This window comes from Chanodichthys erythropterus, chromosome 10 (assembly GCF_024489055.1).
Source record: "Chanodichthys erythropterus isolate Z2021 chromosome 10, ASM2448905v1, whole genome shotgun sequence".
In the NCBI taxonomy this organism is placed as follows: Eukaryota; Metazoa; Chordata; class Actinopteri; order Cypriniformes; family Xenocyprididae; genus Chanodichthys; species Chanodichthys erythropterus.
In genome coordinates, this window is record NC_090230.1 from 25,094,543 (window position 1) to 25,107,740 (window position 13,198).

At 31.5% G+C, this 13,198-nt stretch overlaps 1 protein-coding gene across 4 annotated transcripts; it reads left to right on the plus strand.

Moving 5' to 3' along the window:
* The first annotated feature begins 1,672 nt into the window (after positions 1-1,672).
* Positions 1,673-13,129, plus strand: ncln (nicalin). 4 transcript variants are annotated; one of them, XM_067396732.1, is made up of 15 exons: positions 1,673-1,938; positions 3,495-3,685; positions 3,760-3,904; positions 4,870-4,964; positions 5,742-5,822; positions 5,896-5,999; positions 6,088-6,176; positions 7,314-7,453; positions 7,560-7,738; positions 7,911-7,998; positions 9,103-9,141; positions 9,575-9,735; positions 9,825-9,878; positions 10,173-10,251; positions 12,225-13,129. In XM_067396732.1, the coding sequence occupies exons 1-15, from the start codon at positions 1,776-1,778 to the stop codon at positions 12,285-12,287; spliced, it is 1,671 nt and encodes a 556-aa protein (XP_067252833.1). In that variant the 5' UTR covers positions 1,673-1,775; the 3' UTR covers positions 12,288-13,129. The 4 variants fall into 4 exon arrangements, with proteins under 4 accessions (XP_067252833.1, XP_067252831.1, XP_067252832.1 ...); XM_067396730.1 differs by having other exon boundaries at positions 7,560-7,783; positions 12,225-13,128; XM_067396731.1 differs by having other exon boundaries at positions 9,572-9,735; positions 12,225-13,126.
* The last annotated feature ends 69 nt before the right edge of the window (positions 13,130-13,198 follow it).

Here is a 13,198-nt window from a genome sequence, read left to right on the forward strand (position 1 = left end):
ACTGCAAAAATTCTTTTCTTATTTAGATTTTTTTTTTGTGTCTTGTTTCTAGTCCAAATGTCTACAAATTCTTAAATCATGAAGTATTTTCTAGACAAGTAAATTATTGTCTTGTTTTCAGAAAAATCTTGTTTTCGGTTTAAAATGAATACCCCATGTGCATTTTTTTATTTATTATTTTGCTTGTTTTAAGGAAAAACTCACTTAATTTTGACTTTAACACTTTACTTGTCTAAAAAATGCTTCTAGATTTAAGAATTTTTAGATATTTGGACTAGAAACAAGACAAAAAGTCTAAATAAGAAAATCATTTTTTTGCAGTGTAGAGCTGAGCATTGGTGGTTCAGTGGTAGATTTCTCACCAGGTCCGAGTGCAGAAAGTCTTCTGGTGTGCCAGTCTGGTTCTTCTGGGGGCTGTTGATTCTCAATACCGGCAGGAAATGACTGAGGAACCCTTGAGCAAGGCACCTAACCACTAATCACTCCCCGGATGCCCACTGCTCTGGGTGTGTGTTCACTACTCCTAAACACAACTCCTATATGTGTGCACTAACTTTAATGTGTTAAATGTAGAGGATACTTGGCCTTTACGCCACTTTCACCTTAAAAAAAGTAAAGAAAAAAGAAAGTGAGTTTGAGAGTTGAGAAACTCCTGGTAGAATAGAATAGAATAGAATAGAATAGAATAGAATAGAATAGAATAGAATAGAATAGAATAGAATAGAACATCTGCTAGAGTGGATATGTCAAAAATCAATGGGTATCTCAGATTTATAATTTCAAGACTGAAAAAATCAAATACTTTTAATCACTTAAATGTGCAGGGAATAACATTCTGCATTTTATATGGACCAAAAACTAAACAAAAAATTGACATACTTTTTACTTCACATAAGAGTAATGTCACACTCAAACTAATACTGTTCGGTATTTGAGCTTATTTATTTTATTTTATTGAATCAATCCCTAATAATTGAGAATAAACCTGAATTTAAACCTGATCTGACAGTAAAATCACAGTTCAATTACTTCTATATAATAACGGTGTATGTTAAAACTCTCTGACTAATTTAACCAGTAAGAAAGTGTCACAAGGATGAGATTTTGATTGTGGGGAAAGACTCTCTCTAGTGGTCATCGAGGGCACTTAATGTAATTATTTCATGTGACATTTTTATTCTATATTTTAATACAAACAGTAGTTTGTATTAAACAGTAGTATAGTAGTAGTAGTAGTAGTATAGTATAGGGGCATATTGTTTTATATCTAACCAATAAAATATTAGTTTGATAAAATGACTCATGACAGAAAGTTTATAAACAATGACATTTATTTCGTTATTTATGATTGTAATGTATTCTTTATATGAAGAATTGTATGCACTCCCCAAATGTGATTGATTTTGTATGTTTTGATAATAAATAAATAAATAAATCTGACTGGCAAAAAAGGTCAGACGAGGTAGTCCTTGAATTTTCCTGATGGACCCCAACCAACGCCAAAAAAGAGGCGCATGAACCAGATTTCATAAATTGTCATTATTTTCTAAAATATAAAATGCTTAACTTGCTGTATTCTACGAAATATGTCATGAAAAAAAGCTAAACGTAGTACATTAATAAATCGTTGGCCTCAGATGTGTAGGTGTCCAATGATTTCGCCTGCCTGAAACTCTCACCACAGCGGCGCCTGACAGCTCGAGCGATCGCCGTCAATCATTCATTCAGTCTTTTCTCCGTTTCTGTGCTTCGGAATCTACCGAACCGGCTCCAGCATGTTCGAGGAGGCCAGTGAGGTGTTGGAGAACATGCTGAAGTGGTCGTTCCCGCTGAGTTTGGTGCTGTTTTTGGTGCTGGTGTGTCCGCTGCGCGCGGAAGCGGCGCATGAGTTCAGCGTGTACCGCATGCAGCAGTACGACCTGCAGGGACAAACCTACGGTAATAAACACCACAACACGCTTTATATGACCATATGATGCTTTATTGACAGCTCTCTCTTTCTGTTTAGGACATGCGGTGGCGTAGTGGTTTATTTATCAACGTCATCTGGGGTTTAAACCAACAACCTTTCTGTTTACACCCCGGACTTTACCATGGTGTTACCGTGTTTCTAGGTTCAGAATGTTCTCCAGGGCTCGTAACTGAAGGGCTGTTGGTTCAAACTCTTCAACGGTTAAATAACGGACTTTTTGATATTTAAATGTCGTATGTTAAATACCGCGGTATGAGTACACAAACATTAGTAACGTTACAAATTAGCGACTTTTCAGAGATGTTTGGGGATTAAATAAACAAACTCTCACATTATTAGTAATATCAAAGACTATAGGATAACAAAATAAACAAATAAACAAAATAAAGGGACTTTGGTAATATTAATCTTATACAAAATAAAAGTTTGAGTTTGACTAATATATGTGGGTTTACTGTGTGTAATTATTATGTATGTATAAATACAAACACATTCTTCATGTATTTGAGAAATATTTAAAAATTTATGTATTTATATTTTTATATAATTTAAAATGATATATAATTAAAACTATTTTGTATATAACATTTCTCTTAAATATACATATTAATTACACACAGTACTCACACATATATCATGCAAACTCAAACTTTTATTTTGTATGCGATTAATCGTTCGACAGCCCTAATATTTGTGTATTATAGTTTTAATTAAGTTTTAGTAGTTTTTATTTTATTTTGAATTGGCTTTTATTGATGTATTTTCAGTTTTCGTTTAATTTGTAGTAATTTTGATATGTGCTTTTGTCATTTTTACTATTATGTAAGTTTGTTTTATTTTGGCTTCATTTCATTTTTAGTTTTTATCTATTTCTAGTTTTAAATTTTAGTGCTTCAACTTTTAAAGGGTTAGTTCACCCAAAAATGAAAATTCTGTCATTTATTACTCACCCTCATGCCGTTCCACACCCGTAAGACCTTTGTTAATCTTTGGACCACAAATTAAGATATTGTTGATGAAATCAGTGAGGCCTACATAGCCAGCAATGACATTTCCTCTCTCAAGATCCATTAATGTACTAAAAACATATTTAAATCAGTTCATGTGAGTACAGTGGTTCAATATTAATATTATAAAGCAACGAGAATATTTTTGGTGCACCAAAAAAACTAAATAAAGACTTATATAGTGATGGCCGATTTCAAAACACTGCTTCAGGAAGCTTTAGAGCGTTATGAATCAGTGTGTCGAATCAGCTGTTCGGAGCGCCAAAGTCATGTGATTTCAGCAGTTTGACACGCGATCCAAATCATGATTCAACACAAAAGATTCATAACGCTCTGAATCTTCCTATCTTCATGAGGAGAAGTCATGAATCAAAACTGGTTTCACAGGTGTTTATGGATTTCTCAGATATTTATTTGATATATTTTGGTGAAGAGGAAGAAAAACACATGATCATAACTAATTTTTTTTCATAGTAAATGCAGCACATACATTAACAAGCCGAATTGATTCGCAGGTTCCCGTAATGCCATTTTAAACACGGAGGCTCGTACGGTGGAGGCCGAGGTGCTCAGCAGGCGATGCGTGATGATGCGGCTCGCCGATTTCTCTTTCGAGAAATACCAGAAAGCCCTCCGACAGTCTGCGGGAGCCGTGGTCATCATACTGCCCCAGAACATGTCCACTATGCCTCAGGACATAGTGCAGGTAAGGCTGCGATCCGTTCAGAGGCGCGCGTGGGATGTTCCCATCTGATTTTGGTCTCTTTTAATCCACTGCAGCAGTTCATGGAGCTGGAGCCGGAGCTGTTGGCCACCGAGACCATCGTGCCCGTGTACTTCGCCCTGGAGGACGAGGAGCTGCTGTCCATCTACACGCAGACACAGATGTCCTCGTCCTCGCAGGGGTCTTCATCAGCTGCTGAAGGTACCGGAACATACGCATTTCTGTGGAAACGTTTATGAACGTTCAAAAGCAAATTTAGTTTATATGAAATGCTTTTTAATTTAATATGTTTTTGTTAGTTTTATCTTTTATTAAAATGTTATTTTTAATGTAATATTATAATATTGTAATATTATTAATATTAATGTTTATCTAATATGATTTATTTTTATTTTTATATATGACATATATATATATATTACAATGTTATTTTTATATATTTCTATTTTATTTATATATATATATATATATATATGTTATTTAAATTTTTTAATTGTTTATTATATATACATATTTGTTTATATAAAATTTCTCAATTATAATGAATTGTGTGCATAAATATATACAATTATTTTATAGTGAAATATATAATATATTAAAGCAAGAATATATATATATATATAAACAGATTAAAAAGAATAAACAGATTAAATAATATAATATATATATTTAACATTTCTCAATTACAATAAGCTGTACATAAATAATACACAATTATATTTAAACCTATATTATATATTAAAACATATATTAATATAAATATATATCATTTATAATATTTTGCTATTTTATATTAATATAAAATATATTTAAAATGTATATTTAATGCATGTTTACTTATTTAATATATTTAATTTCATATTTTTTAAATTATTTTATTTAATTTTATATAATATATATTAATCATATATATATATATATATATATATATATATATATATATATATATATATATATAATAAATTTATTATTATAAATAATTGTATAGGCATAATAACATAACATATAATAACATAATATTATCATATGTATATTTTATGTATCGCTTTATATAAAAAGTATTTTATACTTTATTTTATAATAATATTTTTATACATATAAATAAAAAAAATGTGTCTGTATTTATATAAGTTTTCTATATGTAATATGTGTTTGTTTTGGGACAGTGCTGCTGCACACAGCGACAGCTAATGGTTTCCAGATGGTGACCAGTGGAGCTCAGAGTAAAGCTGTCAGTGATTGGGCCATCACTAGCCTAGAGGTGAGTATAACTGACTCCAGAAAAGACCAGTTTACCCATAAACGAATGTTCTGTCATCAGTTACTCACCGTTGTGTCCTACCAAACCTGTTTGACATGTTCTCTGAACCAAAAATGATGTTTTGAAGAACATTCAGGCTGCTTTATCCTCAGTGAACATTAATAAACATTAGTGACAGTAGTACTTCTGGACTTCAACACTGTCTTCTAAAGTCAAATTTGTGAACAATTCAATCCATTATTTGCTTAAAATCAGGTTAAAACCTTTTGACATTAATGTAGAGCTGCACGATTCTGGATAAATTGAGAATCATAAAATTTTTTTATTTAAAATGGAGATCACGATTCCGAACTAACAATTAAACAAAACAACATGTAATTAATTACAGGTTCTGACAAAATTGTACTTGCTGCTGTCTATTTAAAACACATTTAACCAATTTGTGTGCACAAAAATACTTAATTTACTACTTTATTTACAAAATATTCATCTCCAATGTGCGTTCACAAGAGCAGCATAACTCATGCGTGTTATGGACATGAGAGCAGACGCCTTTGCGCCAATGCACTTTAGAGATTAATGTTTTGTTAAAAAAATAAATAAATGACAAATTTGACCTTGTGTTGCGCAGCTGTCGACGTTTAAAGTGAGATATGGCAGAAATGTCACTCAGTATGGATTTGACACTAACTGTCTGCCATTTTACTCCCTCACAAATAGCAAAGCATGATTCTCCAGTGTGATTTCCATCATATGAACTCTCGTTTATGTCCTCAGGGGCGTCTCACAGGTGCGGGAGGAGAAGATCTGCCCACTATCGTCCTGGTTGCTCACTACGACTCTTTCGGAGTTGCTCCGGTAAGGACCTCATGCCATTTTCTTTTTCTCTGTGAGTTACTGTCGTGATATTGAGCGTGTGTTTTTGTTTCAGTGGCTGTCGTATGGCGCGGACTCGAACGGCAGCGGGGTCGCCATACTGCTGGAGCTCGCGCGACTGTTTTCCAGACTCTACTCCTACAAGAGGACACATGCAGGGTAACACTTGTGTTTTGTGTAGTAAAACAGATGCTTGAAACAGATTTCTGTCTGCTTTACAAAAAATGACTTCTTTTTCTGTTTATAGATACAACCTGCTGTTTTTCTTGTCGGGAGGCGGGAAGTTTAACTACCAAGGCACTAAACGCTGGCTGGAGGACAATCTGGATCACACAGGTGGGAAAGTGGCCTCACGTCATGACCTACACTGAGTGAGCGTTTCACTCGCTAATATAGTTTACATGTTTAAAAGTTACAAGTGCTGTGTTATTATAAATGTTATGATAACTTGATGTTTTTCATTATTAAATATTATTTATTTAATAATATTTCTTTATTTATTAATAGGTATTTGTTTAGTATAATAAAATTTTATATAATTACATATATTAAAAAGCATATAAATATTTAATCTTTGTTATATTATTTGCATATATATTTATATATATATTTTATTTTTAAAAACCAGTATTAAAAGTCAGTATTAAAATATATTTTATTATTATTATATATAATTAAATAAATTAAAACACTTTGAAGTACAAATTTACTTGAATAACTGCAGTCATTTTTGTATTTAAATAAATTAATCGTTTCAGTATTTGATACATTTTTCATTGCATGCCTAAATAAATATATATATATATATATATATATATATATATATATATATATATATATATATATATATATATATAATTATGTATTATTTGTCTTAAATACTCAATGTTTTTACTGTCAAATATTAAAATAGTAATATTTCTTACTTTGATTAATATTGTTACTTAATAATAATATTATTAATAATGATAATAAGCAGCAAATCTGAAGCTTTAAGAAAATTAAATGCAATCTTTATCAGGGGGAAAAAAGGTATAAATAATTCTTGGGGAAAAATATCTCAAATCCTGCTAAGATTAAATAATTTTGCTTTTAAATGTCTCCACGTGTCCCATTATTAAGGAAAGTTTTTGATTATTTTTCATTGTGCCCCTAAAGTTCCTTTAAAAAAAAAAAAAAAATCAATGTTTATCTGGAAAAAATGAGTCAAGCCCTGCTATGACTAAATCATTTGTCTTGTTAATGTCTTCTTGTATACTAAAGAAAAAGACAAATCTTTGATGTATTTTTATTGTGCTCCTAAATGTCAAATTTATATATTGTTTTTTTTTTCTTTGTTAAATATTAAAAAAGTAATATTTCTTAAATTAATATTGTTATTTAGTAATGGAAGCAAAACACTAAGAATTTAATTGAAGAAAAAAGCATTTTCTTATGCTAAAGGTTTGATTTGATCTCGTCCCTGTCGTTCAGATTCCAGTCTGCTCCAGGACAACGTGGCGTTTGTTTTGTGTCTGGACACTCTGGGTAACAGCGACAACCTTAACCTCCACGTGTCCAAGCCGCCGAAAGAGGGCAGCCCGCAGCACACCCTGCTCAAAGAGCTGGAGACCGTAAGACTGTCCGCTCATTATTTGGAAATAAATGCGAAAAAGTTCACCGTTTGCTCCTCGTGACGTCAAACGCTACTGGCGGGTCATGGTTATCTCTCATTATTAGGTGGCGGCCCATCAGCACCCCGAGCTGAAGTTCTCAATGGTCCACAAGAAGATCAACCTGGCAGACGACACTCTGGCGTGGGAGCATGAGCGGTTCGGCATCCGCCGCCTGCCCGCCTTCACCCTGTCCCACCTGGAGAGCCACCGCAGCCCCGCGCGCCACTCCATCATGGACATGCGGTCAGTGTCGTCCTCTCTGGAAGGGGCGGGAGAGGCCACCGCTGGGTGGGTGATGATTGGTGCTCTCTCTCTGTCGCCCCATCGTAGCCACGACCGTTAGTTCCCTCCCTCGCTGCTGATTGGTTGCTGGCATTGATGAAGTCTTCTTTGTTTCGTTTCCATGTTCTCGCAGGCCTCACGTGGATCTGACCAAACTCAGTCGCAACACTAAAGTCATCGCAGAAACGCTGGCGAGAGTGATATACAACCTGACAGAGAAAGTAATGTGGCATTGTCTTCTTTTTCTTTGCAAATATTGATATGTAGATTTAATTTGATGACATTTTTTAAATATACAGTAATTATATGATCGTTGGGTAGAGCTACATGATTACAAAATGCAGCGGTGCATAAAAATGGGGGTTTCAAATGGCAAAACATTCAAATTGCAAATTAATTATTTAATTACGATTTATCTAATTTATTTTAATGTTTTTTTTTCTTATAAAGATTTTGATATGTAATGTGTGTGCTTTTTTAAACAGGTTATTCTTTTTAATGTTTATATATATTATATTATTTATTACATTTATTAGATATATTTTATTAGATATATTTTAAATGTTTTTTATAAAGATTGAAATTTATATTGAGATTTTTTGTTTATTATTTTTTATTTTATTATGTATAATTTATATAATATGCATATTAAATTTACATTAATAGATTACATTTATTAGATATTTTGTCAAAATAAGAAATTACTATTGTAATATTTGATTATTTTTATTTCTAAATAAAACATTCTTTTTATTATTATTTATATATATTTATAATATTACTCTTATTAGATATATTTTATTATAGCAATAATAATCAAAATAAGATATTACTTTTTTAAATGTTTAATAACGATTGATGTATAACGATGTATAACGATTTATATTGTTTTTTTAATTATTTTTATTTTATTATATATAATTTATATAATAAAATATACATATTAAATGTACATTATTAGATTACATTATTACATTTATTAGATATTTTGTCATTATTTTTATTTCTAAATAACAATTACACAAAATAAGAAATATTACTGTTGTAATATTTGACTGTAAAATAAAGAAATTGAGTATTTAAGACAAAATTTACTTCTACAAATCATTCACATTTTATATTACAATACAACTGTAAACATTTTATTTTACACACAATATTTATGTAGTTAAATTGCAGCCTTTATGATGTAATAATCGCACTAAGCCATACTGCCATTTTGGTTTTATTTTATTTCAATGAATCATGCAGCCCTATCATTTGCCATCATAAATCCATTAATCATAAAGCATTTAATATTGTGATAATTGTCATATTTCACTCAGGGTGCCAGCGGAGACCTGGAGATCTTCACTGAACAGATGGTGAGTGTGAGAAGATGGACGGATGACATGTTACAGCCCAAAATCTGCTGCCTGTGTTCGTCTGTCTTCAGTCTGTAATGTTGCTGTTCGAGCCCAAAATCCCTCCATTCTCTATATCAGAGTCACCGTTTCTGAACTCCCTGAAACGCCTCCATTGAGATTTCTTCCAGGAACGAACACGTCACCATATTCCTCATTTAAATAATTCATGCACAGATTGAAGGGGCGGGGCCTGGTTGAGTTAGTAGTGTGTTGAGCTGGTGGTCATGGTGAGGGGCGGGCCATTTCCCAAACATGCTCGAAGTGCTTGACCAATTACAAAACACTGGTCCAGCTAACCAATCAGAGCACATCAAGCTTTTCAGAAGACGGGGCTTCATAGAGACAGGAGCTTGTTCTTGATTTAAGTGCGCTTCTGCTTTCCCATCAGCAGGTGCAGGAGGATCAGCTGATGTCACTGGTGGACTGGCTGACGGCGCAGCCGCGAGCTGCCCAGCTGCTGGATAAAGACAGCAGCATTGTTAACACGCTGGAGTATTACCTGAACCGCTATCTGAAGGACGTCAAGAGGCATCTGGTCAGAGCGGATAAGAGGTGAATCCACCGCAGCAGGGCTCGCTGTTTCACTGTTGATTTGAAATGAACATTCAGAGGTTAATGATTGGTTTTGTTTTTTTTGACAGGGACCCTGAATTTGTCTTTTATGATCAACTTAAGCAGACCATGAATGCTTATAGGTGAGACAGTCAATGATTTGATGTTTATTTAAATTTCTAGCATTCTTTTCAAACTTTTGCTAATCCAGGATTATTAAATGTTATATCGTCACGTATTTCATACTTAAACCTGGGTTAGGTTTCAAGATGAGTTGACATTTTTAATTATCATATTTATGAGGTTAATAACCTTAATAACTGACCCCTGTTCAGCTTTACAAGTGTGAAATCTTGCTTAATCCAGGGTTAAAAATGCTTTTAACCCTATATTAAAATTGCTGTTTGAATAATGTTGTTGCATTTGAAACAATCCAGGGTAAAGCCAGCGATCTTCGACCTGCTGCTAGCCGCCTGTATCGCATCTTATCTTGGAGTGCTGTATTTGGCTGTCCAGGTAAGAATAATATTCTTAATGAATGCATGCGTTCATGAGTTGAGTTTTTTATTATATTAACGGTTATTTTAATTTTAGTAAATATTTATTAATTTCGTAATTGTTTTGTATTCTTTTGGTATACAATTTATACCATCACAGTAATAATATATCAGTGTTATTAGCATTATTGAGATATGGTTACAATTTTTATTAATATTTTGAATTTTTTCTTTTTTTTTGTTTTTGGTTAAAGTCTTATTAATTTATGTATTTATTTATTTTTTATATGCATGCATTTTTTTTTTATTTTTTTTTTGGTACATCGAGTTAAACGAATCGAAAATAAAACCGTTTATTTTATTTCAAGGAATGGGATTTTTTTTTTATGGTTTTAGATTTGGTTTGGGTTTGGTTTTAGACCCTGGGGAAAAAATAAATTTTTTATATAATATATATATATATATAAAATTTGTCATTACTGTAATAACCATATACCATATATTTATACATATTTGTCAATACTGTAATAAAACCATTTTATTTATTTATTTATTTATATATGTATATATATATATTTGTCATTACTGTAATAACCATATACCATATATTTGTCATTACCATAATAACCATATACCGTATATTTATACGTATTTGTCATTACCGTAATAAAACCATTTTATATATTTATATATATTTATATTTGTCATTACCGTAATAACCATATACCATATATTTGTCATTACCGTAATAAAACCATTTTATATATTTATATATATTTATATTTGTCATTACTGTAATAACCATATACCGTATATTTGTCATTACCATAATAACCATATACCGTATATTTATACTTATTTGTCATTACCGTAATAAAACCATTTTATATATTTATATATATTTATATTTGTCATTACCGTAATAACCATATATCATATACCATATATTTGTCATTACCGTAATAAAACCATTTTATATATTTATATATATTTATATTTGTCATTACTGTAATAACCATATACCGTATATTTATACATATTTGTCATTACCGTAATAAAACCATTTTATATATTTATATATATTTATATTTGTCATTACCGTAATAACCATATACCATATATTTGTCATTACCGTAATAAAACCATTTTATATATTTATATATATTTATATTTGTCATTACCGTAATAACCATATACCATATATTTGTCATTACCGTAGTAAAACCATTTTATATATTTATATATATTTATATTTGTCATTACTGTAATAACCATATACCGTATATTTATACATATTTGTCATTACCGTAATAAAACCATTTTATATATTTATATTTGTCATTACCGTAATAACCATATACCATATATTTGTCATTACCGTAATAAAACCATTTTATATATTTATATATATTTATATTTGTCATTACCGTAATAACCATATACCATATATTTGTCATTACCGTAATAAAACCATTTTATATATTTATATATATTTATATTTGTCATTACTGTAATAACCATATACCGTATATTTGTCGTTACTGTAATAACCATATACCATATATTTATACATATTTGTCATTACCGTAATAAAACCATTTTATATATTTATATATATTTATATTTGTCATTACCGTAATAACCATATACCATATATTTGTCATTACCGTAGTAAAACCATTTTATATATTTATATATATTTATATGTGTCATTACTGTAATAACCATATACCGTATATTTATACATATTTGTCATTACCGTAATAAAACCATTTTATATATTTATATTTGTCATTACCGTAATAACCATATACCATATATTTGTCATTACCGTAATAAAACCATTTTATATATTTATATATATTTATATTTGTCATTACCATAATAACCATATACCATATATTTGTCATTACCGTAATAACCATATACGATATATTTATACATATTTGTCATTACTATAATAAAATCATTTTACTTCTTGTTTTCCTGTAGCATTTTGGACTTCTGTACGGTTTCCTGCGTAGAGTCACGGCTCCTCGGGTCAAACAGCACTAACCCGTCTCTTCACGCACCTGCAATACGAGGGGCCGCCCGGCTCTCACAGCAGAGCCAAGAGTGTGTTTGCTTTCTTTATATCACACCTACTTTATTTGTTTGATTGATTACTTTTCTGAGACTGAATGCTAATTTCCATGCCAAGTGTTTCATCCACTACATCTCCACTAGCCTTTCAAGTCTTCCTTGTCCCGACGTTGCCTCAAGTCCCGCGTCCTTAAAAAATACAATCCGTAATCATTCACACGGAGTTAATAATGCGAACAAGTCAGTTCGGGTATGTTGCGGTTGTTTAATTGTCGTCATGAACTGTGCGCTTCTTGCGTCAATCACGGATCGTACAGTTAAGCGGTTTCCAGAAAGCCCCTCCTCCTGTCGTTATTCTTCACTGGCAGCTACTACAAAGTGGGCCAAAATTGTTGCTGGTTGAGTTGAAGTCTTTTAACGCTTAAGATTGATTTACAATCTTCATAACATGAACATCAACTCAAACTGCTGCTTCTCTTCGGAGTGAGTATTATATGTTGATAATATGATGTTTGGAAACCGTTTGGCATTTCATGTTTGCAGATTCTTTTATTCTAAAGTTTTTCCTCAAGAGTAATATTATTAACTCCATGATTCTCAAGACACTTATAACTCCCATTTTGTTCTTGTATCCTGATTCCACTGGTTGTTTTGACACCCGAAGTCCAGTTCTGCTTTCACTATTTATTAGGGAGCAGTGTGGTAAAAATTTGCTGTTATTTATGGAAGCTGATACGCTTCAACATGCACTGATTATTTTTTTTTTTTCTCCAAACTTGATTTAACTCTACAAATCAGAGGTACATAAACTTGATTCTCAAGGAAAAGGATGAAGAAAAAAATAAAGGCATTTGTTGAATTAAGAACACATTGCAGTTGGTTTC